Source organism: Arachis ipaensis, chromosome B04, assembly GCF_000816755.2.
Source record: "Arachis ipaensis cultivar K30076 chromosome B04, Araip1.1, whole genome shotgun sequence".
In the NCBI taxonomy this organism is placed as follows: Eukaryota; Viridiplantae; Streptophyta; class Magnoliopsida; order Fabales; family Fabaceae; genus Arachis; species Arachis ipaensis.
In genome coordinates this window covers 98,822,358-98,836,528 of record NC_029788.2, presented here as the reverse complement: position 1 = coordinate 98,836,528, position 14,171 = coordinate 98,822,358, and the positions used below count along the sequence as shown (strand labels likewise).

General features: G+C 42.5%; 2 protein-coding genes across 5 annotated transcripts in view; one reads left to right on the top strand and one right to left on the bottom strand.

Annotated features, from left to right (window-relative positions):
• LOC107637917 (protein yippee-like) overlaps positions 1-4,254 on the top strand; it is a 12,510-nt gene extending 8,256 nt beyond the window's left edge. Inside the window, exons 1-6 of one of the 4 annotated variants that reach the window (XM_021121394.1) lie at positions 218-568; positions 762-883; positions 2,518-2,561; positions 2,955-3,063; positions 3,404-3,459; positions 3,864-4,254. In XM_021121394.1, the coding sequence (XP_020977053.1) occupies positions 788-883; positions 2,518-2,561; positions 2,955-3,063; positions 3,404-3,459; positions 3,864-3,948 (390 nt within the window). In that variant the 5' untranslated portion in view covers positions 218-568; positions 762-787 and the 3' untranslated portion in view covers positions 3,949-4,254. Of the gene's footprint in view, positions 1-217; positions 619-754; positions 884-2,517; positions 2,562-2,954; positions 3,064-3,403; positions 3,460-3,863 lie in introns of those variants that run through there. The other 3 variants (XM_021121393.1, XM_016341162.2, XM_016341163.2) reach the window with 3 other exon arrangements.
• On the bottom strand, positions 11,605-13,587 carry LOC107636745. The gene is made up of 2 exons (XM_016340237.1): positions 13,138-13,587; positions 11,605-13,068 (listed from the first exon to the last, which is right to left on the bottom strand). The coding sequence occupies exons 1-2, from the start codon at positions 13,585-13,587 to the stop codon at positions 11,605-11,607; spliced, it is 1,914 nt and encodes a 637-aa protein (XP_016195723.1).

The window sequence follows — 14,171 nt, the reverse complement described above, 5'->3', positions numbered from 1 at the left end:
AAATCAAAATTACTTCTGTGTTTTTTTTATTAAAAGTATTATGATTCAGTCTTATTAAAAATATTTAATAAGGGAAGATAAAAAAAACTACATTCTTTTCAGTTATATGCTCTCAATTATATCGGCGAATTCAGGCGCATTTTCGTATACTCAGTTATATTTTTTAATAATTTAACACGAACGGTTATGCGGAGGAACCCTGGAAGTTGTAACATTTTCAACCTTGTTTAAGGGTTATATTCTGAATTGAGTCTCTAAGAGTGGCTTGCATAACAAGTTATGTTAGGAGCAGTCCGGCGCCTTACCCAGAGAGAAGGGTGACATGTCATGTGTCCGTAGAAACAAGGAACGGCAAACTCTTTATTGATTATCATCATCACTCCCACACGCCCCCTTCGATTTCATTTCGCGATTCACATTCACATTCTAATTTCCAATTAACAAAACAAACCCACTCCAAATTTCAGTTTCACAGAACCCATTCCAATTCCATTCATCACATTCACAATGCGCTACCACTCTGTCTTCTCTCACTGATATAACTCTCTCTCTTCTTCATCTTTTCTCGGTAATCATTCTCTCATTAACATTATTATTCCCAGCATTTTCACCGAATTGGTATTTTCCCATTTAACATGGCATGCTTTTATTTTATTTAATTTTTAATTTGTCGTACGGTTCTTTTTGGCTTTCTGATTTCCTTTTGTGTGTTTGTAATTTTTCCTTTTCCTTCTTTCTGTGGCTGTGTCTCAAGTTGATAGATTGGTGTTAAGGTAAGGGAGAAGACATGGGAAGGCTATTCTTGGTTAGTCTTGAAGGGAACTTCTATAGCTGCAAGCACTGCCAAACGCATTTTGCCCTTGCTGATGATATCATTTCCAAGGTTTATTTTTAATTGTTTATTGTGTTGTTATTATTTTCCTTTTCTTTTTCCTCTCATACATTTGTGTGATGATATCTTGGTGCCTGAATGGCTGAATGTACAATTTGATGATATCTTAATGTCTGGGTTTTTGTTGGAGAATTATGTGATATAATGCCTTTTGTGATGATGGTTTAAAATAGTGGGTATATTTGCTTTTTTGATTACTGTGATTACCATTAATTGTGCAAGAGTGTTGCTAAGGCAGCAAAATTGTTGTCGAGTGTTGAAGGGAGTATCACGACGCTATGGTTGCAAACACAATTTAGAACCATCATGCCCCCATTACTGGTTGATCATGATGATGGGAATCTGATTAACCCCAGAGGGGCCAAATAGAAGATAGGATCGACACGAAGTGAGAAATTGATGGAGCTTAAGAGGAATTGTTTCTGGAACACATACATATATGAAGCAGTGGCATTTTTAGATAGGATCGTGTTTGGGTTAAACATGTCGATACTAACTTGTGGACTCTACATGATGTTCAACTATTATTGGTATTTCGTTTTGGTTGTTAAATGTATAAGATTTTGAATTTCTGTGTGCTGCTATTTTTTGGTGTCAAGTCATTCATGTCTCCATAGTTGTGTTTCATTTTTTCGCATTGACATTCTATTCACTGTAATTGCGTAATTCCTTGGAAAGGTTTTGGACTAGTTACAAACGTGTATGGGAGCACCAAAGTATGGCTTCCTCAAATTTTTTTTAAGCCATGTAATTGTATTAATTGTAGGCATTGTGGTTCTGTTATATTCACATTGAGTACCTAGTGTTTCTAAGCAAAAATGTTTCTCACCCTGGTGATTCTCTCAATTCAATGACTATATTTTTTTTTTAATTCTTGAGACAGATTGTTATGGGCATAGGCATATAAGTAGTGGTGTAGAATATGCATATACAGGGCATGGCATTATCCCAATAAGTAAATAAATCAGAAAGTAAAATGGTCCAGTTTGGAGATGAAGTGTTTGAAAGATTTGTTCAAATAGAATATACGTCTTAACAGACTTAAAAAGATGTTTTTTTTTTCTTATCAAATTTTCTAATTAAAATTTCATCCAGATTTAAATATGCCCACTTCTGGTTAGCTCTGCGAAGCCATTTGTGCCTGATGAATTTGTTTGAGAGATCTAAACATAAATGGGCTGACTTTAGAAGTAATCCATGAGCCATGACTTGACGCAATGACATCGTTTGATTCATATAGCCAACTCCACCTAGTGAAACAAGACTTTGTTGTTGTTGTATGGGTTTTATCTCTAAAATTGGATTCAAATGTCATCAATATTGAGTCTGTTGGGCCATATTCTCTTGATTGGTTATATACTTATATATGAACAAAGCAATATAAAATGTCCTCATTGGAAACTCGTTGACCACTAAAAGTTGGAAGTTTTCTATTCCTTGATCATGGCACCTGATTGACATCAGGTTGGCTATTTTGACATGGATGCGGTTATGTGTTACTAAATAAATAGAGAATTTTGAGTATGATTACCTTCCCTGTGCTGCATTGTGCATCTGTATCTTAATTGTACAGCGCAGACAATCTAAACTAATCTGGTTTTCTTGTTTATTATTTATTTTTTTAGTCTTTCCAGTGCAGGCATGGGAAAGCTTATCTCTTTGATAAAGTGTAAGTTTCATTTGACTTTCTCATTACAAAATTAAAATAAGCATCTCTAGTGCCATTGCAGAATTTTTTGGATACTGTTGCATAAATATTTAGCTAAATTAGCGATAAACATCAGAATAAAAATAATAATTGTCAAATACATAGCCTATTACATATCATGCAATTGAGTAAGTTCACTCTTCTAGGTCTAATAAAAATTTTCATGTCTATCAACGAGTACATTCCTTTAAAAGTGGTGATTTCACAGAGAATAACTTACACTTCTATGCTTTCAATATCTTGAATGCTTCAGTAATGCACTTGGTACTGGATGAAAAATCATGATGAGTACGAGACTTTGTTGTGTAATAGCATTGAGTAATTGAAATAACTTGTTATTCCATCTTATGACAGTGTAAATGTTACCATTGGAGAGAAAGAAGAACGAAATCTGATTACTGGAGTGCACACTGTTGTTGACATATTCTGTGTTGCATGTGGATCCATTGTTGGATGGAAATATGTAAGGACCAATTTTTATGGCCTGTTGTTGGCGATTTAGTTGTTCAGATGCTGTTGACATTTGCAAATGCCTGTTTATAACATAGACTCATCAGATAACACTACTACTTTTTGCAAGTTCAAAATCACATTGCCTACTTTTTTCTTTATCTGTTTAGATAACTTATTACTTCTCAAAAAGAACCTTTTAAAACATTCAAAGTAAGTACTTCTATTAGTCATTAGTCAGCATTTAAATATAGAATTACTTATTGATATGTTACTTTCTAGAAGTTTCTTTACGAAGGCTTATATAAGTTATTCTTCTAAAAAGACCAACTTTCTATCTCATTTCACTTCAGGAGTCTGCTTGTGAGAAATCTCAGCAGTACAAAGAAGGAAAGTTTATCCTTGAAAGGTGACTAGTTAGTTAATCTGCATTTATAGCTTTTATGTTTTATCTTTATATTCAGGGTAAATTTCAATAACCTCTCTTGTGCTTAGGCAATGTTACAGATAACACCCGCTCTATTCATAGAAGTGTACACTAAACTCCTTGAAATTTGGGTTATATTGACACTCGGCACCCTTGTAGTGTATAAAATGCGACACTAACCTCCCTTATAAACATGAGAAGAGGTCAATGTCTGCATGACATATCAAGGGATGCCGGGAGTAGAATTACCTAATTTCAGTGGAGATCAATGTAATTTACCATTTAGTTCATTTGTTTTTCAAACGAGAATAAGTGGCATTGGGGATCTGGTAATGGTCGGTGGCCAGTATTTTTAAACGAGATTTGCGATTTGTTATTGTGAATAGGTTTAAGGTGTTGGGACCTGATGGCAGCCTCTACATGGAAGCTCAAGAACCAAATGCTGCTGGAAGTGATGTTGATGATGTTTGATTTGCTCATTTAGGATCTAATCTCATTTTGAAACTGTACATTCTCTATGCTTCTTCCTGTTAAAATATGTTATACCTCAGCTATTAGTATACACTTACAATGCACTAAAGGTTACAATAGTTCCCTTACCCTTAATTCAAAATCAACTAGGCCAAAATGTTGGAATTGTATGAAACTAGTGAACTGTTTATATGATTTGATTAATCAGATTCGGTATAGAAAGTAAGCCTTAGTGCAAACACTAACGATGTTTTCCCCTTGAAAAGCCAAAGCTTGAAGTTTCCAATTTTGTTGTAATGCATTTATCAAAGAAAAATCTTTGAAATATGTTAGCACAACCTTTATATTATATTCGGTTTTGCTAAGACACCAACTTATTTTTAACAAAATATTAGCCAACAAAGTAGTGAATGAGCAAGATTAAGAGAAAGAAAAGGAAAGGATGTTGGTTGTCAATCTTTTTCCGTATTCTATAATCTCTGGTTTTCATGGAGAGGTAATTTTAATGTCCTGGATTGCTACTATAAATGCTACTTAATATTGAATAATCACTGTTGGATTACAACAAAAACGAGTAGTAGCAATTTTGTAGATTGACAGCGGAGAGAGGATGTAGAAGAAAGTTGTGGTTTATCATTTCCATTTCAAACAAAAAACCTGTTCATCACCAGTTGTCTTTTGTCCTTACACCAAACGATTATGATCATGATTTTCCCCTTTTCCTCTAATGATTTTCTGGGAGAAAATATACGCTTCTAGCGTATTACGATAGTCAGAATTGAGCTCTACATAGTTCATCCATCTTCCTTATTTGTGACATAATGCAAAGCACAGTAGATAAACCCAACGCTAGAAAAAGAATAAAAACGAAACGTTGGTTGACAGGACCAAGAGCCATTCTCCCTCCAAGAATGTCCAGTAAGTAGTTTCTTTTTAGCATGATGACATGGCCATGTGCAAATAAGCAGGGGCACATTTTGTATTTTTGTCATTTTAAGCCGGGGCACATTCAATAAAAATAAATATACAGTTAAACATCACAAATTACATCAAATTTAATTTCGATATTCTGATAGTGTTTACATATACATTTAATTACATAATGACATATCAGTAAAATAATTATATTTTACATTGCAAAAAATACTCTACAACCAAGTGATTTACCCAACTAAGTTGTATTTCAGCTTATCATATTCAAGCGCACTTCTTCTTCCTGTTATGTACACTACTGCTTAGTTTTCTTTTTCTTCTTCTTCCTCTTCTGTACACTGCTACTTCGTCTTCTTCTTTTTCTCTTTTTTTCTCATCTTTCTCTTTTGTTATCATCATTGTCGTTACTACCGCCGTTGCCGCCACCTCCTCCTCTTCCTCCTCTTTCCTTTTACTCCTCCTCGTTAGAGAGTAAAATAAAAAGAATTATGAAAAAATAAAATAAAAAAAGAAAAAAAAAAGATGAAAAAGAAGAAGTAAGAGTAGAAAATAAGGAGGAGGAAGAGAAACAGTTTTGAATTATGCATAATTTATCAGAAAAATTTCTTAATAATAACATATAGATATCTTAGTTTTGACACCGAAATTTTGATGTCTCTTTAAATAAATTTCAGTGTTATTTTTGTTTCTAGCAAGAATTCAATTCAATAAGTGTAAATTTATTTTCATTCAACTAAATAAGATTGCAATACATATTATTTAAGTCTAATATGAGAAGCAATACTCCTAAAAGATGTAAGAGCAAAAGAAAAAAAAGGAAGAAGAATAAGAAGCAAAAAAAAAAAACAGCATTAAAAAAGAAATTTATGTGTTTTATAATAAAATTTCAATGTTAAAATTATAAAATTTTGGTGCTATTTTTATTTATGACAAGAATTCAATCGAATAAGTGTAATTCAAAAAATTTCTATGTCACGGTAAAAAAATTTCATTTTATTTTCTGATAAATTCAACATAACTCAAAATTCCTCATTTCTTTCTTCTTCTTCGTTATTATCATCATCTTTTTTTTTTAATTTCTCATAATTCTTTTGTTTTACCCTTATAACAAGAATAAAAATAAAAATAAAAATAAATCAAACAAAGAAAAAGACATACATACTACTGCAAAAATCACCAAAAAAAGGAAGAAAAGAAAAAAATGCAACAATAACAAAGCAATAAAAGAATGACGATGACAAAAAAAATATATAAAGAAGAAGAAAAAATACGAAGGAGAAGAAGAAGAGCGCAAAGAAAAAGAAGAATGTGAAGAAAAAACGCGGGATATGAAAAGGTTACTGGTTAGCTAATAATAAAGTTAGTTTTTGTTGAATTTGAACCAACTTGGTTAGATTTAATTGCCAAAAAAATTTAAATATATAATATCATTATTTATATTTATATTGACAGCATAAATGGTCATTCAAAAGAACGGATGCGATTCATTGGGCAATGTGTAAAAAGTACACTTTTTCGGTGATCAAAATTAAACTCAATTACATTTATCTTTTCTTTTTTTCTTAATAGATTTATTTTGTGTAAATACAATACCCTAATTTTTGGTTCCAATAACATGTAAATGAAATTTCAATCTTTAGTTTATATATATATAAATCTCTAACAGTTTAATTTCTTCTGGTTTTAGACTCTTGAAGAATTAAAACTCAACTATATATTTGTTGTAGCAAATGAATGGAAAAGGATCAAAACTCAAACTATAAAAAGTTACAAAACTTAGATAAAGAAGGAAAAAATTATGGAACTGTTCGGTAGGTCGGGTACCGGACGGTTTGGGTTGGTACTTCGATTGATAAGAGGAAAATTGCCTGGTTCCGAGATGCTGGGTTGTAGGGAGTGCAGCCGACGTTCCGAGCTCTTCGAATGGAGAAGGGGGTGTCACCTGCAAAGACACTCCGACGCTCTAGTCAGCAAAGTGTGCAGATGAAAAAGGATGAGTGGTATATGACGTACCTTGGGGGAAGGGTAGGACCTTCCCCATATATATCATGTCAAAGGTGGGCCCATCAAGGACAGGCCCACCTTCCTTGATGCTTCCTTCCCACAACTATAACGTAGCTATCAGGGACGCGTGTTCGGGTCGGCGACTGAGCGTCTTGCTCCTGACCGTCCGGGTCGGGTGGTGCTCAGGTCGGACTGGCCCGCTAGTGGTTTGGGTCAGGCCGTAACAGTGCCCCCAACGCGCCAGCAATGATCATGAAGGTGGTTGGTGGTGCGTTATCTCTTATTCCGTGTGTTGTCGCCAGGTCGGCCACCCGTGGAGGGGACGTGCCTCTTGCGCGCGTGTCTGTTTGTTGCTGAGGTGACCGTTTGTCGCCTCGTTCCTCGCGCGGAGCATTAAATGCTCATAATGGGTTGGAAAACCCTGTGCGCAAAGACCATTTTGCTCCCAGGCTTTTCGCGCTTCTTGAGTGGCAGTTTTAAACAGTTTTGCATTTGTTTTCCTCTCCCACTCTTGCTTCTCCTATCTCCCTCTTCTTCACTCCCAAATATCCCAAAGCCGCGTTCTAGCATCCTTGTGCATCTCTTTTTTCTTCCAAGTTTTTGCAACTAATCCAGGTAAACATCGATCCCTTCTCTTTTCTGCTTCAGGGTTTTCTTATCCTTATTGTTGGCCTTCCTGTACGTTTGTTGTTTGTGCTTGCTCCTTGTTCTTGTTGTTTGTTTGATTTTTGTATGATAGATGACTTTTTAGTGTCAAGTAGGTGCGTTAGGGGGGTTACCATTCCAGGGTAGGCTTTGTTTGGATTTAGTTTTTAGCCATGCTTGGTCTTAACTGTTGGATAGGACAAATATAGTTTCTGGGCTTTTTTCCGGACTCCCGACCTCATAGACTAATGGAGTGGTACCCCCACTGTAGGTATGCCTCGCATCGTTTCTCGGGCTTCTCCCTCCGCCACGAATTAAGATCCCTACGCCTGAGTGACTTCCGATGTGAAGGATTCGCCAAATCAGATGGACGAGGGGGAGTTGACGGAGTTCCGACAAGGCGAGTACTTGTGTGGAGGGACAGACGAGGAAACCAATTATGACGTCTTCGTTCCTTCCCCCAACGAACGGCTATATGAGCTTAATTTCCATTCCCCCGGGTTCCCGACTGGATCTGGTTCTATAAATACATGTTCACTCAGGTGGGGGTTTGTATCCCATTTTCTCCTTTCCAAATGGCGCTTCTTAATCGGATCTCCGTGGCGCCGTCGCAACTGCATCCAAACAGTTGGGCTTCTATCCGGTATTTCGAGATGGTATGCGAATATCTGGAGTTGCTGGTATCTGTTGACGTCTTCCTTTTTTTTCTTCAACCTCACTAATCCTTCCAAGGAGGGGAAGGCAAGGAAAGGGTTCATGTCCTTCCGATCTGCCCAGGGTCGGAGGATCTTCGGCTTGTTCGAGGACTCTTATCATGGGTTTAAAGATAAATATTTCAAGGTGCGTCCGGTCGAAGGTCGTCACCCCTTTTGGTTGTCGTTAGAAGGGGAGCGCCTCATTCCGACGTACTGGAGCTTTGGGGCGGGGTCCAACACATTCATTAAGGTGTCTTATAGGGGGATGTCCGCTGTGGACAAGAGGGTCGCCGACGTGTTGTTGGCGGTTTTTGGGAAGAACCATATGAATCCCCACCTTTTGATGGGTGACCGGGAGGTCACCAGGAATTATGTTTGTGAGTTGTTTTGCCTTGTAATTTGCGTTTCCTTTCATTCGCTTGGTTGTGCCGGTTTCACGACTTAACTTGTTTATTTGTTTGTTGCAGTGGAGATGTCTGCTTCTGTGACAGGGTTTGAGGACTTGTTCAAGACTTTCTTGGTGGACAACGATGAGGAGGAGGCGGAGAAGGTTGACGAGAAATCGGAGGACCCTTCTGAGGATAAAGATCAGGCGACCCTGTCACCCCGTGACACCAAGATGACGGGTAAGAATTCTGACGGGGCGCGCATTTCTCCAGTCCGAGAGGAGACGGCTGGCCCCGAGCACTCGACCTCCGCTCGACCAAAGGATGACGACTTGAAGCTTATCCCCACCCCCAAAAGGCAGAGGGCATCCTCTAGCCCAGAAGGGGTTCTTACCGTAATGGAGCGGAACTTTGACGCCGAAACCTTCATAGATTTGCAGCTGCTCCCCGGCACAGAGGATCATTTTCTTGGTATCGAGCTTGTGGGGCAGGCAAGGTGGATGTACCGTACCCTTCTCCGCGGTACCGCAATAGCTCGGAAGGCTGAATTCGAGTTGTCAGGATGCAGTCGTTGCGCAGGAAGCTCGAATCGGCTGTCACGGCCAATAACAAATTTAAAGCTCAAGTTGAAACTCTTCGGGAGCAACTGTCCGAGTCGGGGAAAAAACTGAAAGTCGCTGAGGAGAAACCCGCGTCTGCCGAGGAGAAGCTGAAGGCCTCCGACGACACCGTGTCCCGTTTAACCGAGCGGGAGATTACTCTGGAGAGCCAAATTAACCCCGCGCAAGGTCAGGTGGTGGCTTTGGAGAAAGAGCGTGACGTGGCCGTCTCGTCAGCTAAGGCCGCTCAAGCTGAGGTTGAGGAGCTTAAAAAGAAACATAAGGTGACCAGAGAGCAAGGGAAGAACGCGATCTTCATGACCGAGGAGGCCCTTAAGGCCCAGGTGAAGATCGTGGCTCCCGATTTCGACACGTCGGCAATTGGAGTTTTCAAGACGATCAAGGATGGAAAGATTGTTGATATGCCCAAAAAATGAGCTCTTGTACCTTATGTTTTTGTATGGATTTACGGTTTTATTGTAGAACTTTTGAAGCTTTCTTCGTTATACATTAAGAGTCGCTTGGTCGGCTTGTGATTATTGTTTTTTCCCTCTGGTAGCATTTTCGTTTTGTTTTGTTATCGTTTTGTCGGTATGAGCTTTCCGCCCGTGTTTATTTACCGTTGTGTTGGTAATTTGGCGAAGCCAGGTCGTGGCCTCTTGTTATCGTTGCAGCCGTTTGTTATGGCTTCTATTTAGATGGCTCCCGGGGTGATTAGTCCCGGGGTGCCGTATCGAGGTTCCGTTTAACGCGTCGTGAAACTTGTTGTCGTGTGTTGTGTAGGTAAAAAAGAAAAGACAATAGAAGTAAAATTGGTAGAAATGACAAGTAAACATTAACTGGTAATTAAATGAGTTTGTTACCATGGCGAATACAAAGGTAAGTGATTAAGTTCGCTAGATCGCTTGGCCGGCACGCTAGAGCTAGGGGTAAAACCTTCTCAGGTTACCCGCGTTCCAGGTTCTCGGGACCTCCCTTCTGTCGAGCTTCTCCAATTTGTAGGCGCCTTTGCCAATCACTTCTTTGACCCTGTAGGGGCCTTCCCAGTTTGCCGCCGGTTTGCCTTTTCCCTGGGTCGGTAGGCCGATATCATTGCGCCGTAGGACGAGGTCGTTTTGCTCAAATTCCCTCTTGAGCACTCTGGTGTTGTATCGTAGGGCCATTATTTGCTTTAGTGCTACTTCTGACAGGTGGGCCTTCTCCCTGGTCTCATCTACTAGGTCCTTTTCTACAGCTTCTTCCACCCCCTTGAGAAGTAACCGTGGGCTCTGTTCGCCGATCTCTACGGATATCATTGCGTCTACCCCGTATGTCAGGCGGAAAGGGGTTTCTCCCATGGCAGACTGCTCGGTTGTACGGTAGGACCAGAGGACTGAGGCGAGCTCATCAGCCCATGCTCCTTTCTTGTTGTCTAGCCGCTTCTTGAGGCCAAGCAAGATGACCTTATTTGCGGACTCGACTTGTCCGTTTTTCTGGGGGTGTTCTACCAAGGAGAATTTCTGTTTGATGCCCAAGCCGGCGAGGAACTCTATAAACTTCTCATTTTTCCGGATTGGCTTCCACCCCCCTTTGGGTTATCATGAATCCTAGGAACTTTTCGGACTCCATGGCAAAGGTGCACTTGAGGGGGTTGAGCCTCATGCCGTGTCGTTGGAGGGCTGCGAACACGTTTCCCAGGTTGCTTAGAAGATCTTCAGGTTCGGTGGTCTTGGCAAGGATGTCGTCCACGTAGACTTCCACCGTTTTGCCGATGATGTCGCCGAATATCTTGTTCATCAGCCTCTGGTATGTGGCCCCTGCGTTCTTCAGGCCGAAGGGCAATACTTTGTAGCAATAGATTCCTCCTGGCATTATGAACGCCATTTTTTCTTCGTCTGGCCGGTGCATCGGTATCTGATTGTATCCAGAATAGGCATCCATAAAGCTCAGATACCGGTACCCCGCTGCCGCGTCGACGAGTGCATCTATGTTGGGTAGGGGGTAGCAATCCTTGGGGCATGCTTTGTTGAGATCAGAATAATCCACGCACATCCTCCATTTTTCATTATGCTTTCTTACCAAGACTACGTTCGACAGCCAGGTCGAGTAGTCGAGTTCCTGGATGAATCCTGCTTCGAGGAGGCTGGCCGTCTGCTTGGCCACCTCTTCTGCTCTCTCTTGTGACATCTTCCTCCTCCTCTGTGCCACCGGTCTAGCTTCTGGTTTGACAGCCAAATGATGTGACATGAGTTGGGGGTCTATCCCCGGCATGTCGGCTGGTGTCCAGGCAAATAGGTCGCCGTTGGCCCTGATCATTTCCATTAAAGGTTCTTTCAGCTCGTGAGGGAGATTTCTATTCACGAAGGTGAACTTCTCCTCCGTGTCGCCGACTCTAAACTTTTCCAAGTCCCCTTCTTATTTGGGTCTCGGCTTGTCGCTGACTCTGGTGTCCAAGTCGGCGAGGAACACTCCTGACGCTTCTTTCAATTTCTTTCTTAATGAGAGACTGGCATTGTCGCAAGCGACTTCCGTTTCCAGGTCTCCCCGTACAGACCCTATTGATCCTTTTTCAGTTATGAACTTCATTAGCAGCATCTTTGTGCTGATGACTGCCCCCAAGTCGTTGATGGTCTTCCTCCCTAGGATGATGTTGTAGGCTGTGGAGTCTCGTAGGATCACGAACTCTGCCATTACCGTTCTTCTCCCTTGGCCTTGTCCTACAGAGGTCGGCAGGGAGATTATCCCGTCTGGCTTGATGAAGTGGTTGCCGAGGCCTACAACGCCATGCTGGTGGGTCTTTAAGTCGGCGTCCCTCAGACCCAAGGCGTCGAACATATTGTGGAACATGATGTTCGAATCTGCCCCCGTATCTACAAGGATCCGCTTGACGAGACCGGTTCCTACTCTGGCCGTGATGACCATGGGAGGGCTTTCTGCGACCTCGTCGAACCATTGGTCCTCCGGGCTAAATGAAATGGATGGGAGTGTCTTGGGGCTTCGCGCGGAGGATGTGGAAATAGCCAAGACTTTGGCGTCTTTCTTATGTGCCGACTTGGACCTAGGCGCCGCGTTTCTCGCCGTTACCACGTTCACTATGGTAAGGCCGTGGTCGTTGTCCTCTGGCTCTTGGTGTCGCTTTGATGCCCGGGTCTTGTCTTCGCCCTCGTGGTCGCGGTTCCGTCTCCTCGGCTCCCTAATGCGGTGGGAGAAATCGGCTAGCTTTCCCTCCCTGATCGCTTGTTCCAGTGCATCTTTCATGTCAAAGCAGTCATGCGTCTTGTGCCCATATCCCTTGTGGTAATCACAGTAGAGGCTCCTGTTCCCGCCTGTTCGTTCCTTCAAAGGTCGGGGTTTCGACAAGATCCCCTTCTCGGCTATTTGTTGGTAAACTTCCGTAATCGGCGCGGTGAGGGGAGTGTAATTGCTGAACTTCCCGACACGAGAAAATGGCCTAGGAGTCTTGCTCGGACCGCCGTCCCTGGCGTGTTCCTTTTGTCTTTCCCCACTCCCGTGGTGTCGGGTTTGATTGTAAGGGGGCTGTCGTTTGTTGGCAGCCACGACCTGGCTGACTTCTTCATCGTTAATATACTCCCTGACTACACATTGGATCTCCTGCATTGTCCACACCGGCTTCGTGGTGAGGTATTTTCTGAAGTCCTCGTTTAGAAGTCTGTTCGTCAGGCACAAGCTTGCAACCGAGTCAGTCATCCAATCAATCTCCAAGCACTCATCGTTGAATCGGTCTAGGTATTTCCGGGTCGGTTCGTCGGATCTTTGGGTCACTCCAAGTAGATTGATTGGATGCTTTGCCTTCACAATTCTGGTTGTGAATTGGGCTAGGAATGCGCGGCTAATGTCCGAGAACCTGGTCACCGAGCCCTGCGGGAGGTTATTGAACCACCGTATTGCAGGTCCCGCTAAGGTGACCGGGAAAGCACGGCACCTTACCTCGTCTCCCACTCCTTTCAAGTTCATTCTGGCTTCGAAAGCCGTAATGTGTTCTTGTGGGTCTTGGGTTCCGTCGTACCTCATGTCCGTTGGCTTGTCAAAGTGTTTTGGCAGCCAGACCTCGAGGATGGAACGATGGAATGGGGTTGTGCCCATTATCACCAGTCCCCACGTTCTGGTTGTTCTTCCCTCGTCGTCCTCCCGACGAGCGTCCTCACGGTTTCGCTCCATGGTACGCCTATCGTTCCTGGCGTATATGAGGGGGTCGTGGCGTCTTCTCACGCGTCCTCCCTCCCTGTCGTTCTCAGTTTCAGATTGTGGGCTAGCTGTTCGTCGGGAGCGGCTTCTTGAGACGGAGCGGGAGTGGCTCGATTCGGGAGTTTGTTGACGATGTTCCCGGTCTGCCAGTCGGTGCTCTAGGTCTTGCATTCTGTGGTGTAGTTCTTGCATTATTCTGGCGCTGTTGTCGCCAGTTCTTCCGAAGGGTCGCCTTTTGGGAGATCGTGTGGTTCGTCATGGAGGGGAATTCGTGCGTGGCCGGGGAGGGGCCACGGAGGCTTCCCCTCTGTGCTCGGTCTCACGGCCTGTTCCCCCTGGGCCCAGTACAACGTCCATTCAGGCAATTACGTTCCCCACAGACGACGCCAATGTTCGGTAGGTCGGGTACCGGACGGTTCGGGTTGGTACTTCGATTGATGAGAGGGAAATCGCCTGGTTCCGGGATGCTGGGTTGTAGGGAGTGCAGCTGACGTCCCGAGCTCTTCGTATGGAGAAGAGGGGGTATCACCTGCAAAGACACTCCGACGCTCTAGTCAGCAAAGTGTGCAAGTGAAAAAGGATGAGTGGTATATGACGTACCTTGGGGGAAGGGTAGGACCTTCCCCATATATATCATGTCAGAGGTGGGCCCATCAAGGACAGGCCCACCTTCCTTGATGCTTCCTTCCCAAAACTGTAACGTAGCTGTCAGGGACGCGTGTCCGGATCGGCGACTGAGCGTCTTGCTCCTGACCGTCCGAGTGGGTGGTGCTCGG

Coding starts and splice junctions, on each gene's coding strand:
- LOC107636745 (XM_016340237.1), bottom strand. CDS start 13,587: ATGCAAGAACTACACCACAGAATGCAAGACCTAGAGCACCGACTGGCA. Junction 13,069..13,137: donor TGAAAGGAGTGGGAGACGAG/GTAAGGTGCCGT, acceptor AACCTCCCGCAG/GGCTCGGTGACCAGGTTCTC.